The 15,394-nt window shown below is 58.1% G+C and overlaps 1 protein-coding gene across 4 annotated transcripts in view; it reads left to right on the forward strand.

Annotated features, from left to right (window-relative positions):
• celf2 (cugbp, Elav-like family member 2) overlaps positions 1 to 15,394 on the forward strand; it is a 35,856-nt gene that overhangs the window by 8,098 nt on the left and 12,364 nt on the right. For all 4 annotated transcript variants that reach the window (XM_086103261.1, XM_086103262.1, XM_086103263.1 and 1 more), the window contains exons 3-6: positions 8,157 to 8,353; positions 11,139 to 11,221; positions 12,874 to 12,922; positions 14,475 to 14,609. In XM_086103261.1, the coding sequence (XP_085959387.1) occupies positions 8,157 to 8,353; positions 11,139 to 11,221; positions 12,874 to 12,922; positions 14,475 to 14,609 (464 nt within the window). The remainder of the gene's footprint in view (positions 1 to 8,156; positions 8,354 to 11,138; positions 11,222 to 12,873; positions 12,923 to 14,474; positions 14,610 to 15,394) is intronic.

Raw genomic sequence — 15,394 nt, forward strand, 5'->3', positions numbered from 1 at the left:
TGACTTGTGCGCCGTCTTCCCAAATAATCGGGCGGTGGCGAGCCCGACGCGGGTTGTTTGGCCTCGGAGGAGCTCTGCCAAAACGGAATTGGAACGTGTCCCCGTTGCAGTCGTTGCCCGTCGCGGTCCCATGGCGCTCCGTCGTCCACTTTGTTAGCGACGTTGTGCAAATGCGGGAGCTGCGCCGTAGCGGGCGCGTTGCAATTGATTTGCTTAGTGGCAAACTTGTCCCGCCGTCGCCGTCGCCGTCTTCCCGCCTACTTTGCGTGCGTGCCGGAGATAAGACGAATTGTTCGTCTCGCCGGCTGATTGCGGAATCTTGTAGCGAATGCAATTTTTATCCCGCCCGGCCCCGCCCTCGCCGGGGCCCTTTCTTCCAAAGTGCCGAGTCAAGCATTTTCTGGCGAGCGGCGCGGGAAAGTCTAAATAATTCAGCTTTGTTTTGGTGCTCCCCCCCCCCCCCCGGCACCCTCTGTACTCGTGGCCAGAAGAATGGCAATGAGGACGTCGAGAGAGAGCCACACGAGGGCTTTTTTTTTTTTCGTGAATGGACTGAACGTGAGCGGAATGAAGAGCGGGCGGGTGAAGGATAGCGGGACGGACGGGGAGGGGGCATCGGCACGCTTTGCTCATTTGTCTGTTTTTGAAACCCCCCCCCCACCGCAAAGATAGAGTCTATTTTCAAATATTGGTCTTATTTTCAGGGTCCAATCAATGTCGTCATTGATTGATCACGGCATGACAAGCGACGACAGCGATGGCAAAATCGCTTTTTGCCTTTCCATTCCGTCGAACGATACTTTCATCAAGTGTGTTGGGCGACTGAAATGGATTCACGACATTCGCGTTCCTTTCGGTGTTTGATCCCCGAATCGCCCGTCGGCCTGCCGCTTGGCTCGCGACTCCGCTCGCTGCTTTAGCGCCGCTGTTCAAATATGGCCTCCCTCAAGTCTTTATGCTCAAGCGGCCGTTGCGGGAAACGGCAACGCGCGACCCCGGGGGGGGGCGACAAGGATTTAATCTGCCCCGGTACCTTTTCAATCGACAGCCGTCAGCGAGACACGACTGGAATACAATGCGTGGCCACGCTCGGGAGGAGGTGGGGTTGGGTGGGGGGGGGGGGGGGCAGTTAATCGATACGGGAGGTGATGAATGAGTCTGCGGGGGCGGGGGGGGGGGGTCGTCGTGGAAATCCGTCACTTGCGCGGTGGTTACTTTGCTGGTCGGTTGATGGACATTCTTCTCGTTGGGCTATTTTGCGGCTCGAGTCAGGAAGTGAAAGCGCCAGGGCGGACGGACGGCAGACAGGCGGACGACCTCGGACGCGAGTCCAAAAGAATCCCCCCCCCTCCCCCGCACCCCCCCACGTGTTCCGCACTCCCGCGGCAGCCGCGCAAATGAAGAGCTTTGCATCACCAGCATAGAGCGGCACGGCGCGTATGTTCACGTGCGTCACATAGATCAGAACGCACGTATTGAAGATGTCTCACGGGTTCGGGAATGAGCAGGCGCTTGTTGTCGCCGGCGTGTGCGCGCTTGCGGTGGGAAGGCGTCCCCGCGGGATCGCTTTCAAATGAAAATAAATGAGAGGCGGTGACCGCCTCTGCCTGGGTCCCACTTTAATGAGGAAAAGGATCAGCGAGGGGGGGGGGGGGGGCGTATTACTGGGAATTGGAAAGTGTGCCGGAGATCGGTCAGAGTTACCGACGTCCGAGGAGCGGCGGGGGGGTGATGAATGGAGGGGCTCCACGGAACGGGCGCTGGCAGCCAATTACAGTTGGGGAGCGCTCTGATGCGCCCCAGGTGGAGAGGCCCGTGCACCCCCCCGTCGTTCTTCTATCCGACATTTGCGTGGAGAGGGCGATCCGCGGGGGGGGGGGGGGGGGGGGGGGGGGTTCTCGGGTGTCGCTTGGCTGCGTTTCTGCCGGTTCTCTTTTGGGCTTTGGATGCAATTTGCCAACCGCGGGCATGCGCAAATGCCTTTTTTCAGCCAGGCGGCACCGTGCGCTGGCGGTTGGCACATCCGCCTCACCGTTTGGAGGCTCATCCGATCTGACCGCGTCGCACGCAGTTCCATCGTATTGCCGAATGGCGGTTTTGCGCCGAATTTTCTTCAGGCTGCGCACCTCGCACTTTGAGCTCGGAAATCCGTCGCGACGGGGGCGTAACCCCTCCTTTCCGCCGCCACGCTCAATTAACGGCCGGCCCGCGGAGACGGGGCGGCGGTCCGCGCGCGCCGTCCGAACGCAAGCGTCCGCGAGTGCTTCCGCTTGAATTCCAACGCGGCCGCTCGCCGCGTTGAATTATGGATGAGCGCCTCGTGAAATATTCACGTGTGAAAAGAGAGCCGCCATCTTCGGCGGGGATTCCAGCTTTGATGCTCGCGACTCGCCCCTCATCGTTCACGGGCCACACAAACTGGGACGGCTAAGCCTCGCCATTCGCTTTGATGCCACCTGGTGGCAACTCGCTGACAAGGAAACTCTTTGAAGTGCGTCGAGGAATTGGTAAAAGTAGTGCTTTGCTGACATCTTTTTCATTTTTTTTCAGCATTGAGAGCCAATCGCAAATGACTTTGGGCGAGTGTCAACGTTAACCGGAAGCGCGCGGCCGTCTTGACCGCGCACCTCCGCATCCCGGCCGCGCGTTTGCTTTTGCCCGCGCCACTCTCGGCTGTCGTGTTTGCGTATTGCGATCGCCTCGGCGTTGATCGCGTGCTATCCTCAATTCAAGAGAATTCATCCAGAAAATCAACAATCCCGCCAATGGAGCCCTGACGCCCGGCTTCTTGTTTACAGCTATTTTCCTCTCGCCGTGATTTCCCACAACGCAACGGCGGCGCCTCGTATTTCACGCCGGATTAAAGCGCCGGCGTGCTAATTGCGCCTTGAAAGCCGCGTCACCTTCTTCACCTTACTTGAAAGGTTGTTTTATGGTTTCCAGTGGAGCAGAGGGGGGGCAATCCACCTAACAAACGGCCTCGGCGAAGCTAAGCATGCCCCCCCCCCCTAAAAAAAAGAAATCGCATGGCCGAGCATGACTTCCGCATACAATCTGGACTTCCTTCCTGACGTGATGCGCCGACCGAATGCGAGTTTCCCATTTTGCTCTTTTTTTTGTGTGTGTCTGAACGGATTGCGCAGGAGGATTTTGTAGTCCAACTCGGTCCCGCCCGAGTGTGCGTGCGACACGTGATTTGGGGGGTGGGGGAGGGCTGCGAGTTTTTTTTTCCCCCTTTTCTTTCCGGGCCACATTTTGTTCCGCAAACGTGTTTGTTCTTTGCAGCCCCCCCCCCCCCCCCCCCCGTCCATGCCCCACTTCGCTCCCCTTGGCTCAGCTGTGCTGTTGTCTGGCTGTGTGGTGCGTTCAAGTGCAAGCGTGCGTGTGCGTGTGTTTGTGCACTGCACGCACACACGCACGCGCGTACTTGTTCAAACACCCTCACAGGCAGGCTCAAAAGCGGCCGGCGACAGCGAGGGGGTGTCAGAAAATGTTGCGCACAACAGTGTGAACACATTTGCGCATAGATGCAAATGTGAACGTTCAGCCGTCCCATTTTTCTCCTTTGATTCGTTTTTTTCTTTTTGCGGAGGCGGGGGGGGGGGGGGGGCGTCACGTGGTGCTTCTTGGTCAGCTGGTCTGGTCACGTGGTGCCATTGGTGTCCAGAAGTGGCTTCTCCTCTTGTAGTCCCCCCGGGCGTGCGGAAAATGCACAATGAGGCCTCTCTTCCCGGCATCTGGTCCTCTTCCTCCTCCCCGGGATCATCCAGAGTCCGCCGCTTCCTCCCCACTTTTGCTCTCGCTCTCCCCATCCGCGGCCGTCCAAGCGTGCCAAACGATTGCCGCCGTCAAGCCTCCGTCGCGTCCCGTCTGAGAGCGGCTCATTACGGCAACGGAGGAGAGCGATTCCGGATTAGGGCCCGGAGAGAGACCGGCGCATCTGCATAGTTTTGCATTTGAGTTGATTTCAAAAAAGGAAGCAAGTCCTCCTGCTTGGTGGACGCAGTCGGAATGTGTGGCGGACACTCTCGCTTTAAAGGCAGAAGAACAGTGATGAGGGATTCGGTTCTGTTGCTTTGTCTTGCAAGCGTCGGTGTTTTCCCTGCTATGGAAGTGAACTCAACTCACTTGACTCTAAACCAAAAAGATACTGTATTGAACCCCCCCCCCCCGTCTTTTTGTACTTTGAGAGCCTGCGGCCCAAATGAGCAGATCCTATTTGGAATGGAATTCCTGTGCGAGCGCTCAGATTTGGCTCCAATATGACTTTTTTTTTTTTCCCGACCATCACATCTTTCCTGGCACGCGTGATGGATGGCGGCACGGTTGTTCTTTTATTGTCGCGATGGGGGGGCACCCGCACCGACGGCTTTATTGGCACGCATGACGTAGTGGCGGGGGGGGGGGGGGGGGCGTCACTCATCACTCTGATCGAATCTGCGCAGGCGCACGCGGTCATCCGCTTCAAAGTCAGTCCGGAAGATTTGGGCAGACGTATTCGAATGTTGTACAGAGTCGGTGTCGTTTGCGAGATCTCGATATTCAAGTTGGAGAAAGAAAAACGGACTGAAAGTCATAAATCAGACTTTTGGGAAGCCAAATGATTTGAAGGCAGTTGGACAATGTCTGTTGACCCTTCAAATCTGTTGAGGGGGCGGAGCTCATGATTTCCGCTGCAGCCCGTTTGGTTGACCAAAGTTTGCCATTTCTGCCTGTCGAAAAATGCAAAATAATGATTCCGGTGCAACCGGCGTTAAAATAGGCCATTTGGAGTTGGCACCGCAGCCCGTTTAGGCATGGAAACATCTCCAGCAGGATGACAGCTGCCACCGAGGAAACGGGGGGGGGGAGACGGAGAGAGACGAGCCGGCCTCCGGGGAGCGCCTTGTCGCGTGTTTGTGCCCCGCCGCGCTAATTGCTTTTTGTTGCCTTTGTGCGCTCGCTTATCTGCACATCGCCAATGATGCCATGTAAGCAAGGGGCCGCGTACGTGGCCGGCGGGGCCGTCGCGTCAACGGATGATTTTCCAATTCGTGTTGCCCATTGTATTGGAACATGCTCCGTGTGTGTGTGTGTGTGTGTGTGTGTGAGAGGAGCAACCTGCTTCTGTCTGCTTGCATTCAAGTTTGACTGCAAAGTTTGAGCTAATTGGTGTTGAGCTCGGCTCAGGATGTAAAGACAAAGAGAGTCGGGATCTTCCGTAAGTTGCGGTTGAAGGAACGTCTCCATTGAGGCGGGGACCCGGATGGGCCTGCACCTTCCACCGCTGTCGGGTTCGTTTTTAAATGTGCCTCTTCCCGTTAGCATGCAGCGCCGCCATTGCGGCGGTCTCCCCCAAGCGGGATGTTGTCGGGAAGCCGGCGCCTTGCCAAATGATGGCGCTAACCCTCTTACGCGTGCGCTAACAGCATGTCAAGTGGGAACAGATCCGACCGAGGGGGCGGCGGCGACGGCTTGGCGGGGGAGAGGGGGGGACACTTAATAACGCCGCGCGCTCACCTCGCATGGATTCCCGCGGGCGCGCCGGCTCTTCCCGCTTCGTCGTATATGCTGATCGGGAGTAAGAGTTTGAACCGCAGCCCGTTCAGGCATAAAGGCGCTCTCACTTGGTTAAATGCCGAGTTGCGATCCTCGCCAAAATAGTGACGGCGCAGGCTGCCGCCGTGAGTTCGGATGACAGGGCGCCTCCCTCGAACCGCTTGCCACGTTTGCAATGCCTCGTTCGTCCTCATCCTTCTTGAAGAATGAACACGTCGAGGCGGCGAGAGGCTTGAAATGAGTTGCGCCGCATCCTTCAAAGTTGTCCCCCGCCGAAGCTCGGATTGCCTTCATTTTGCTCGCTTGCAATCAAGCGGCAAGCCGATTAGGGCGGCCGCCTCACCTCCGTTGCCTTAATGACGGCGGCGCCGCATCCTGTCTTGTTTTTGGGGGGGGGGGGGGTTTGCGCTCCCACATCAAAAGGCGCCTCCCAGCGGAGCGGCCGTTGCTGTTTGGCGCCGCGTGTTTTGGTTGCTCGTTAACTTTGTCGCTTGCCGTTTGGATCAAAGCGGCTTCGGAGGGCGTATTAGCGCGCCGCCGCCTCGCTAATGGTGCGGCGCCTCGACGGGAGGCCACGGACGAAGCGACTCGTGAGTGACGGCCGGCGGGCGCGTTGGCAGCCTTGGTGGACTAAATTAGCAACGCTGGAGGCTGGATGTGTGGAGAATGGCTAGCGCCCCCCACGTCAGCCCTTGAAAAGAGCAATTTCCACAGTGGCGAAGACTCGCTAGTCTCAGTGCAGCCCGTCTCGGCAGGTCACGGGCCTGAATTAGGCTCGACGGTGCGGCAATTTGAAAAGGCGGACGTTAAAATCCGTCGCTCTGGGCGTTCGTTTGTGTCGCTCGGCAGCCCCGCGCTCATTTGTGGATTTTGTCGGCACTTTGCGCGCCCGTGGCCGCGGGTGACCTCGTTTCCCACATTTTCCAGGCCCGGCGCGAACGCCAAACTCTCGGCTCCGCCGGAGCGTCGAAGCGACGCCACCGGCGCGCTTGCGCGAGTGCCGGCCGGCCGAGGGCGAAACGTTCCGTCGGCGCCCGGTGCTTCCCGCTGTCGCCATGGCAACACGACAGCCGAAGAGGCCGCCGCAATGTGTCGCTCGAACGAAGCCGCGCCGACCGTCGTTCGCGCCGTTTGTGCTAAAATGCGCTCGTTTGGGAAAGAGTCGCGTTTCGCCGCGGCGCTTGTCACGCGCCGTCGTGTTGTCTTACATTTGTGGGCGTGCGCGCGTCCTCATTAGCGACCGGCAGCTCGTTAGCGCACCGCTAGCCGAGCGTCAGGGGCACCGGCGCGGCTTCATTAGCCGCCGTGACATTTGTCTGATGCTTTCCTCTATCTCGGCGCGGCGTGCGTAGCGCGCGGCCGCGTTGCCATGGTGACCAACGTGTGCACAAACACGCACGCGTCGAATATAATCAGCCCTTCTTCACGGATGCTAGTGCCGTACGGCGGATGCCAACGAACGAGGAAAGGTGCCTTGCAAGTTGGAGGGAGTGACGTGTGCAATTATGGAATGCAATCACATTCCGCAAAATAATAGCCATTTTCTTGAGGGGGGGGGGGCGTGCCATTTTTGCACATTGTTTTTTTTTTGTTTGTTTTCTGACAGAACTATATTGTGTGTGTGTGTGTGACAGACAGAGAGAGAGAGAGACCTTGCAGCATTCCAAAGTGAGATTTGGCACGGTGCTTGTCAACAAGATCAGTCTGCCCGCCACCAGCGCCCTCCCGTGAGAGCGTGGGCCGGCCCGCAAATAGCCCGCCAGTCAGAGGACGCGACGCGCGTGTGACAGCTCGGCCCTTCCGCGAACCCGCCTCGCCGCGCGAGGATGTGTCTTTTCGAGTTTTTGGGCTCATTTCCGGACGCCGGTCGACGGTGTTTTCCGTTCGATGTTAGCGTCGAGCTCGTCCGACGACCCGTTGCCGCTCGCTTGAAGGGTTTGCTCTTTCCAGATACGATGTGCAATTCTTGTCCGGGCACAATCGCTCAACCGAATGCAAATCGCTGACGTTTTGTGTCAACGCGAGCAGATGTCGCGTGAATTGAAAGCGGCTAAGACCCGCCCGGCCAGTCCAAAGAAATGGATGATCGCATCTAATCCGTTTCAGCTGAGACCTTTTTTTTTTTTTTTTTTTCCCCCTGAGGAAAGCGTCAATGGAGTCAATCGTTTGGCTTCTTGGTTTTTTTGGAAAAGCATGACTAATAATGACATTTGTTCTCGCTTTGGCTCCATCCGAAGAGCCTGGCAGAGTCCGTATGGACCGTGCGCTATTTTTTGCGTTTTGTTTTTTCAACAGCCAAGACATCTGTCAGCCATCTGCGCGCGCATGTGTCGGATGAGTTTTGTGCAAAAGAACAAGACGGCAGCGGCAAAATTCATGCTTGAAAATGGCATCCTGGAACTCTTTTGCTCTGGTCCCAAGACGCAATTTGGACTTTGTCAAACGGACGGTCATTTTCGGTCGTATGGCCACGTTTGTGTTTGGGGGTCCAGTCAAATCTTGTCAATCTCCTTTTTTTTTTTTTGTCTGCTCAATTGCGATTGTTTCCCAGTCGCCGCAGCGAGCGCCACGCGCCAAAACGCCGTTAACCCGCCTCGGCGCCCTCTCTTTGTGGGCAGTAACGGCACGGCCGGCAAGATGAACGGCGCGCTGGAGCATTCGGAGCAGCCCGACCCGGACGCCATCAAGATGTTCGTGGGCCAGATTCCGCGCTCGTGGTCGGAGAAGGAACTCAAGGAGCTGTTCGAGCCCTTCGGCGCCGTCTACCAGATCAACATCTTGCGGGACCGCAGCCAGAACCCGCCCCAGAGTAAAGGTACCGCCCGCGCCGCATCGCGACCGCCACCCCAAACGCCGCGACGCGCCGCCCCCGACGCTTGACCTTCGTCCCATTTGTACGGCGGCCCGTCGAGGCGCCGAGTCGGGGCCCCGACGAGTTGGACCGGACCGCGCCGTCGCATCCGTTGCTTTCCAAATTGACGCCAAACGAGAGAAGCTTGCTGGCAAATGACCAATCAGACCCCCGATGAGCCACAGCCGCGGAATGAATCACGCGCATCCCGTCTAATAACACTTAAATGGGACATTTTCCACTCGATTTCTTTCCGGCTGAGCCGTCGAGGTCTTTTCAAAGCGTCGTCTCTTTCCCGCACGTTCCCACGCGGCGTCGGTCATTGTGCGCCCGTGTCCCGGCCTTGAGAGGACTCCCGCGCCGGCCCCCGACCGAGCCCCACCGACGGCGTCGCCGCCGCCACCTCCGATGACCTCGTCTATGCCATCGAAATGAGATGTTTTGCGGCCCGTTGTTGCCATCCGCCGTGCGTGCGTGTCTCCTCTCGTCGGCTTCGATGGGGGCTTTTATTGGACTCGTTAGCCGCCCGGGCCCCGCAGAGCCCGTCGCTTCTTTGGCCCCGTCGGCACCCGCTCACCTCCACGGAGCTGTACGGTAAAGGTCCCCGTCTCGCCGTGTTTACTTTGCGCGTCCTGAAAGGGATCTCGGCGGTTCGGAGGAGGAGGGGGGGGCGAGGTCGCCGCGACGCTGCCCTCCACTTGCGCTTTGTGTCAGTAAACATTCGGCGGAGACGGGAAGTCACAGAGTTCGGCGGCGGCTCCTCATTACCGGAGACTTGCGATACGGCCCGTCGAGTTAACCCTCCTGCTCCTTTCGCGTTTCCTTCCCATTTAGTCCACGCGCGCGCTGATCCCACACAGGCCACAGTCGAATCAAAATCAATCCTCTGCCGTAGAGCTTTCAGAGACACCTTGTTAGTTAGTCCGTTTTTCTATTTTTTTTGTTGTTCTTGTCACATTCATCTATGGCGGCCCATTTAGGCGGCAAATGTTCTCTGCTTCCGTGAAGTGATTCGTGATCAATACGAGCGCTTCCTTGCGCTGCAGCGAGGACGCGCCCCCGGTCCGAGCACTTTCCTCCGATTCCCGGTTCGGCAAGCCATCGGGCCGCACTCGTCGCGCCGCGCAACCGCTAGCGGCCTGCGTCGTAGCCTCCTTCTCAAGCGCAGCCCAAAAGAGTGGCTGCCTGGGTGTGACGCCGGATTGGAGAGGAAGCGCGCATGTGTGTGTGTGCGCGCGCGCGTGGGTTTGTGCTGACTGTGGTGGTCCGGGGAATTGCGTGGCCCCACTGTTAGTTTAATGCGTTTGGAGTTAATAACCAGATGAGGCGTCGGGCGAGTGAGAAATGGAGTCGTTTGGTCTTTTTTTTTTTTTTTTTTGCATGCGCAAAGAGAAAGAATCGGATGGTGGGGGAGATGGAGAGCGAGCGAGACGAGGAGAGCCAGAGGGGTAAACACAAAGCGGCCGGCTCACTCAAACGCGAGCCTCCGTCCTCGTGTGCGCGCGCGTATTGGCGGAGGCGCACATTGTGTCATTTATCTTAATGATGGCGCCTGCCCACATGCGGCGCACAACAAGCTTAATGTCTTCATTAGCGCGCGCGCGCACCCGGCCCGTTAAGGGGCCCGCCGAGGAAATCGGCGCCGATAATCCGCAAAAGCGCGAGCGGCGGCGCCTCGACTCGGAGCCGCTTTGGGGCCCCCGCGATCGAACTTGATCGGCCGCCGGCCGGCGCGGAGCCGCCGTTAGCCGGCCAACACCGACGCGGATGGCCGAGGCCCACGTGAGGCATTTGGGATCACGGTTTCCATCCCCTCGCCCGGCGCCGTCATCCCGTGCCATCGCTCCGGTCTCTTGTTTCCATGCGAACGCCCCGAGCGTCGTTCCATTCAGGCCCTCGAAAATCTCCCGGCGCCGGATGTCGCCCGGCTCGCCTGCGACGGCCAGATGGGCCAATTATCTGCTTTAGCGGGCTCGGTTGAGGCGCCGGCCGTCGGCGTCATCGTTTTCCCAAAGCGGAGTGGCCGATGATGTGGCTTTAGCTGGGCGCCGGCTCCCTTTCCGCCCGCTCCCCGCGCCCAAATACAGAACGGCCGTCGGCGGAATCCGACGCGTGTCGCTTCGCGTGCCTCGGCGTGTGCTGCCGAGTCCGGTTTGCGAACCCGCAGCGCCCAAGGCCGTCGGCGGACTTGGGAGGACAATCGGAGATTGCGGGCTCCGGGGTTCGCGTTCGCTACCGTGTCCATCGCCACACCAGGTGGAGAAAAATGAGACGTTTGCATCCGGATTCTTGTATCGGCGATTCTGAAAATCTTGAGAGAGACGACCGGAGAAAACCGGCTCTGGTTCGCTCCGCCCTGGACTGGTCACCTGTCAATCGTAGGTCACTTTTTGAGAGCATTGGCGCCGGCGTCAAGTCGTCGCGCTTTAGCTTCCGAATGCTAATCCATGGCAATTGCTATCACGGGGCTCACGTGCGTCGCGCCGGAAGCCCTTTCGAATATTTTCAGCATCTCTTGGAGCGAAAAAAAACAAACGCAAGTTGCCTCATCGGCGCGGCGCGAATGTCCGTCCTGCGCGGTGGAGAAAGCCCCCAAGGGCGAGGCGGGTTAGCGTTAGCCATAAGCGAGGCCTTTCTTGAGACGCAAGTCAAAGGCAAAAACGCTTCCCGCGCCGGCCGCTCTCGCGACGTGAGCGCGGTGCCTCGGTTGAGGCCGGCTGATTTGCGTGCGTGCGTGCGTGTCTTGCAGGCTGCTGCTTTGTGACCTTTTACACGCGGAAAGCCGCCCTGGAAGCTCAGAATGCGCTGCACAACATCAAGACCTTAACAGGGGTGAGTGTTCCGCCGCTCGTCTTGTTCTCATCTCACGCCTCCGCCAGTGTTCGGATTTGGGGCTTGGGGGGGCGGGGGGGTGATATGCACCTACAAGATCGGTACTCCATGATGGCCTTTTTTCCCACTGTGTTTTCCTCTCAATGAACCTTTTTTTTCCCGGTTCTTATCCAATTTCTTCCGTTCCTAAAAAAAAAAAAAAAAACCACGGGCGCTTGATCCTGTTTTGTAAATGTGGCCTGACCCCCCCCCCCCCACCCCCGCCCCTTACCAGATAGCGTCCTGCTGTTTTTGCTTTGTATTGCGGGCGTCCAGATCGGGACCCGCCGCCAATCCCGCCGGCGCCAGAAGGCGGCGTGCGAATCGCCGTCGGAATAAGCGCCTTCCGTTCGGGGCGCGTCCTCCGTCAGCCGAGCCGCTTATCCCGTCCCCCCCTACCCCCGCGCCGAGGCGTGCGAAAGCCCCGGCGGCACACCCAAGCTCTTTGGGGATTACGGCCTCGGTCGATGCCGTCGTTTCGGGCGGCTCGTCTCCGTCCTCTGTGCGACGAGCTCGTCGGGAGATTTTCCGGCAAATGGAACGCTTTGGTTTGTGCGCGACAGATGTCCTAACGGCGGCGGGCGCCCCCGCCCCCGAAGGGATGAAGGGAAGGACGGCGGGGAATGGAGGACGCGTCCTTGCTCCCGCAGCACTTTGGCTTTGCCTTCTTTCGATGAAAGGCCTTTGATCAGCTTCCTCTCAAGGATGTTTGGAGGCCGGCGGAATGCAGGGGGGGGACGCGCGGCGAGCGGGGTGTTGGCGTCTTAGCAAGCGACTGGCAGATTTATTTATTTTTTTGCAAAAGAACTCGATAGGTGTGCGGGAGCTGCAGCTTGACATATTGTAAGCACGGTGGACCCAAGTCATGTTTTTGACCCTAAGCAACCCCCACCTACCAAGAGCCCCCACCCCCATGTGTGTATGTGCAGCCTTGTTCCGAGTTAGCGGAAGAAATATTGCAGCACTTTTGAAGAAATTGACGTCATCATTTCTGCCGTGAATCTATCGGCCGAGGGTTTTTGTCTCGTCGGGGTGGGGCTCCGAGAGCAGATCTGATCTTGAAGAGAGCTGCAATGGCTGCGCTGCATGCTTCTCATTAGCCCGCCCCCCTAAGGCAGACTTGGGAACTGCCGGACGGGGAGGATGAAGAAGAGGCAGACTTGGTGTGCGAAGATGTGGGCGAGTCTGTGTGTGTGTGCAGGACAGAATTGGATGATCAAAGTCTTGTAGACCAGTATGACTGAGCCTAAGGGCGCACGCGCACCCGGATGGCGTTTGAGTGTGATTGATTCGGCAGTAGATTCGGAGAATCCCTGTCATCCGTCTCTCCGCAGATCAAACGGCAAACATAATCCTCCATAAAGGAAGCGGACGCAGCGAGAATAAGAAAAGAAAAGGGGCAGGGGGGGCGGGCTGTCCCTTTTGACCCCCTCCCCATCCCTTGGGGAATTCTTTTCCGTTGAAAACATCCGGCGCGCTCGGGTCCTCGTCGGGTCACCGAAGCAAATGTGGATTCTCTTCCGGTGCCCGAACTCCGGGCTTGGCGTCCGAGTGCGACGGCTTTGGCGAAATGCATTTTCGTTGATCGCTGAATCTTTTTTCTCTTCTTGCAGATGCACCACCCCATCCAGATGAAGCCTGCGGACAGCGAGAAGTCCAACGGTGAGCGGGCGCGCGTGCACACGCGCTCCAAAACCAGAAAAGAACAAAACGGAGTCGTGATTTTGACAGGAAAAACACAACCCAAAAAAATCATTCCAAAAGTGCAGCAAGAAAACGCAATCTGAGTTGATCTTTTGTGGTTTTGGAAAGGAACAAAAAAATGTTTTTTTGGGATTGCATGAAAAATGATCCAGAAAAACAAACAAAAAAAACAGTTCTAGGCGGCGACCCGAGCAGGAAAGTTGGCGCGCTGAGTTATGGAGCGCCGCGCGGTCCACGCGTATCCATCCACTTAACGATAACGACCTGGAAATAAAGCCGGCGTTAGCGTGATGAATGGCTGCCGCGGGCTCTATTAGGCCGCGCCGCGCCGCGCCGCCGCCCGACATCGCGGCGTCCAGGCGGTTCGCAAAAAGAGAGCGAGCGAGCGAGCGACTGCTGTAAACCGAATGGCGTGAGGGTCCCTCACGTCGCCGCTCAAGTTGCCGCTCGGATTACTGTGAGCTCGCGATTTCACACTCGCTCTGAGCTTCGGGTTTGTTGTGAAGGAGGCCTTGTGGATTTCGCTTCCAAGCCAGCCGCCAGCAGAAAGAAACTGAGCATTTCACCTCAGTCGAGTTTGTCTCTGCGAAAACACCGCGCCTCCGAGCTACCAAATGGGCCGCGGGAAACGAAGGGCGTCGGGCTATGACAAAACAAACCGGCGGAGGCAACTGAGGACAGCTAGCTAGCTGAACGGGCTGCGGTAAGCGAAGACCGCCGTGCTACTCCGACAAACGGAAAACATTCCCACGACTTTAGCTTCTAGCGAGCTGCTGATGGCTTTCACCGCAAAGCCGCGAGCAGCAAAAGGGAATTTCGGAAGTTAGCCGCGGACAGAGTTTGTTGCGCTAGCACGCCAAACGAAAAGAGCTCCGAACCTCGGGCAAATTGCAGCCTAAACGGCTCGCTGCCGAGCCTCGCGGCCTGAAAGACGAGGCCAGTCGCGCGCCCTTCCCCAAAGATGCGTAGCGGCCCGCGTCTCGCGCGTCACGCGATCCGCTCCGGATTCAATCAATTGCCGGCCGTTGGCAACGCGCGGCGTGGCCTAGACGGGTAGGAAATGAGAGTCGGCGTAGCCGAGCGCCACTTATCTCCTTTCTCCTTTTTAAACACACAAACAATCCGCCGAGCCGAATAAACAAGCGCGCTATTGATTTCCCAGAGCGCGGCGAAGCGCTCATGCGCTTCGCCTTGCGCCCGCCGCTGACACTCGCCTCATTAAGAAGGAATCGGGTTGGCGGCGCGGACGCAAGTCGGAGCGGCCGGCGCGGCGTCGAGGCGACAGACGTTTGCTTCCTTTGCCTCGCTATGAGTGGCGGCGGGTTCCGGAAGGGGTCGGGGACGATTCGGGTGCATCGGGCGCGTCGCGTCGCGTTTTTTTTTTTTGTGAAATGGAAATCAGGATGACGTTGGTGATGCGTTTTATTTTGGGGGCCGGCGCCGTGTCTCCTTTCGAAGTGCGACGGGCAACCGCGTGACCGTCCGCTCCCTCTCTGTCCTCCCAACGCAGCGGTGGAAGACCGGAAGTTGTTCATCGGCATGGTGTCCAAGAAGTGCAACGAGAACGACATCCGGGTCATGTTCTCCGCGTTCGGCCAGATCGAGGAGTGTCGGATCCTGCGGGGCCCCGACGGGCTGAGCAGAGGTGCGTTGCGTCGCCGGGTGGCGGGAGCCGCAACAGCCCCCAGAAAACGGCCCCTTTCGGACCTTCCCCGCTCGACCCGGACCTCGACTTCCTCGCGCGCGACTTTTCCGCCCGGATCGGGACTCCGCATTGACAGACCGACGGAATTCACGCGACTCTTGACGAGGTCGTGCCGACTTTTTTCTCTCTCTCTCTCTCTTCAGTCACTCTTCAACTTCCTTCTCCGTTGGCCGAGTTCGGCACACGGCCAAGTACAGTCTTGAGACTTTTTATTTGGAACGCTCAGTTGTTGATCGTTTCAATGAAGCTCTCCCCAACAACACTTGATGAGTCCCATCAAGGTTCGTCATCACTTGACTCGACTTGTACCATTTTGGGGGCGATAATACTTTTTTTTTTTGGGGGGGGGGGGGGGGCTGGGCTGAGACTTGAGACTGACGTGTGTCCTGTTCGACGTGGACCTTGGAGTGACATCTTGGGGCTGTTGTGGCTGCTGGGAATATTTTGGCTCTCTATAGCATCTTTCCCTCTCTGCCCCGCCCCCTTTCTCCTGACAACCCCCCCCCCTCCCCTGCTCACTCACCCCCCCTCCCCCACCACATCACTCCTCTACATGTGCTTCACCTTCCAGCCTGAACTCACTGTGGTCCTGTCATCATCGCTCAACTTCAAATCAGCCTTTGCCCCCCCCCCTCATTAGCGACGAGAAAACGTCAAGCCGCCCGAGCGCTTTCGAGGTGACAAGACGCAAAAAAGCTGAAAAGGCTTCCAGATTTGATCGCTCT

This window comes from Hippocampus guttulatus, chromosome 22 (genome assembly GCF_054856545.1).
Source record: "Hippocampus guttulatus isolate MCC_2025c chromosome 22, RoL_Hgut_1.0, whole genome shotgun sequence".
Taxonomy (NCBI): Eukaryota; Metazoa; Chordata; class Actinopteri; order Syngnathiformes; family Syngnathidae; genus Hippocampus; species Hippocampus guttulatus.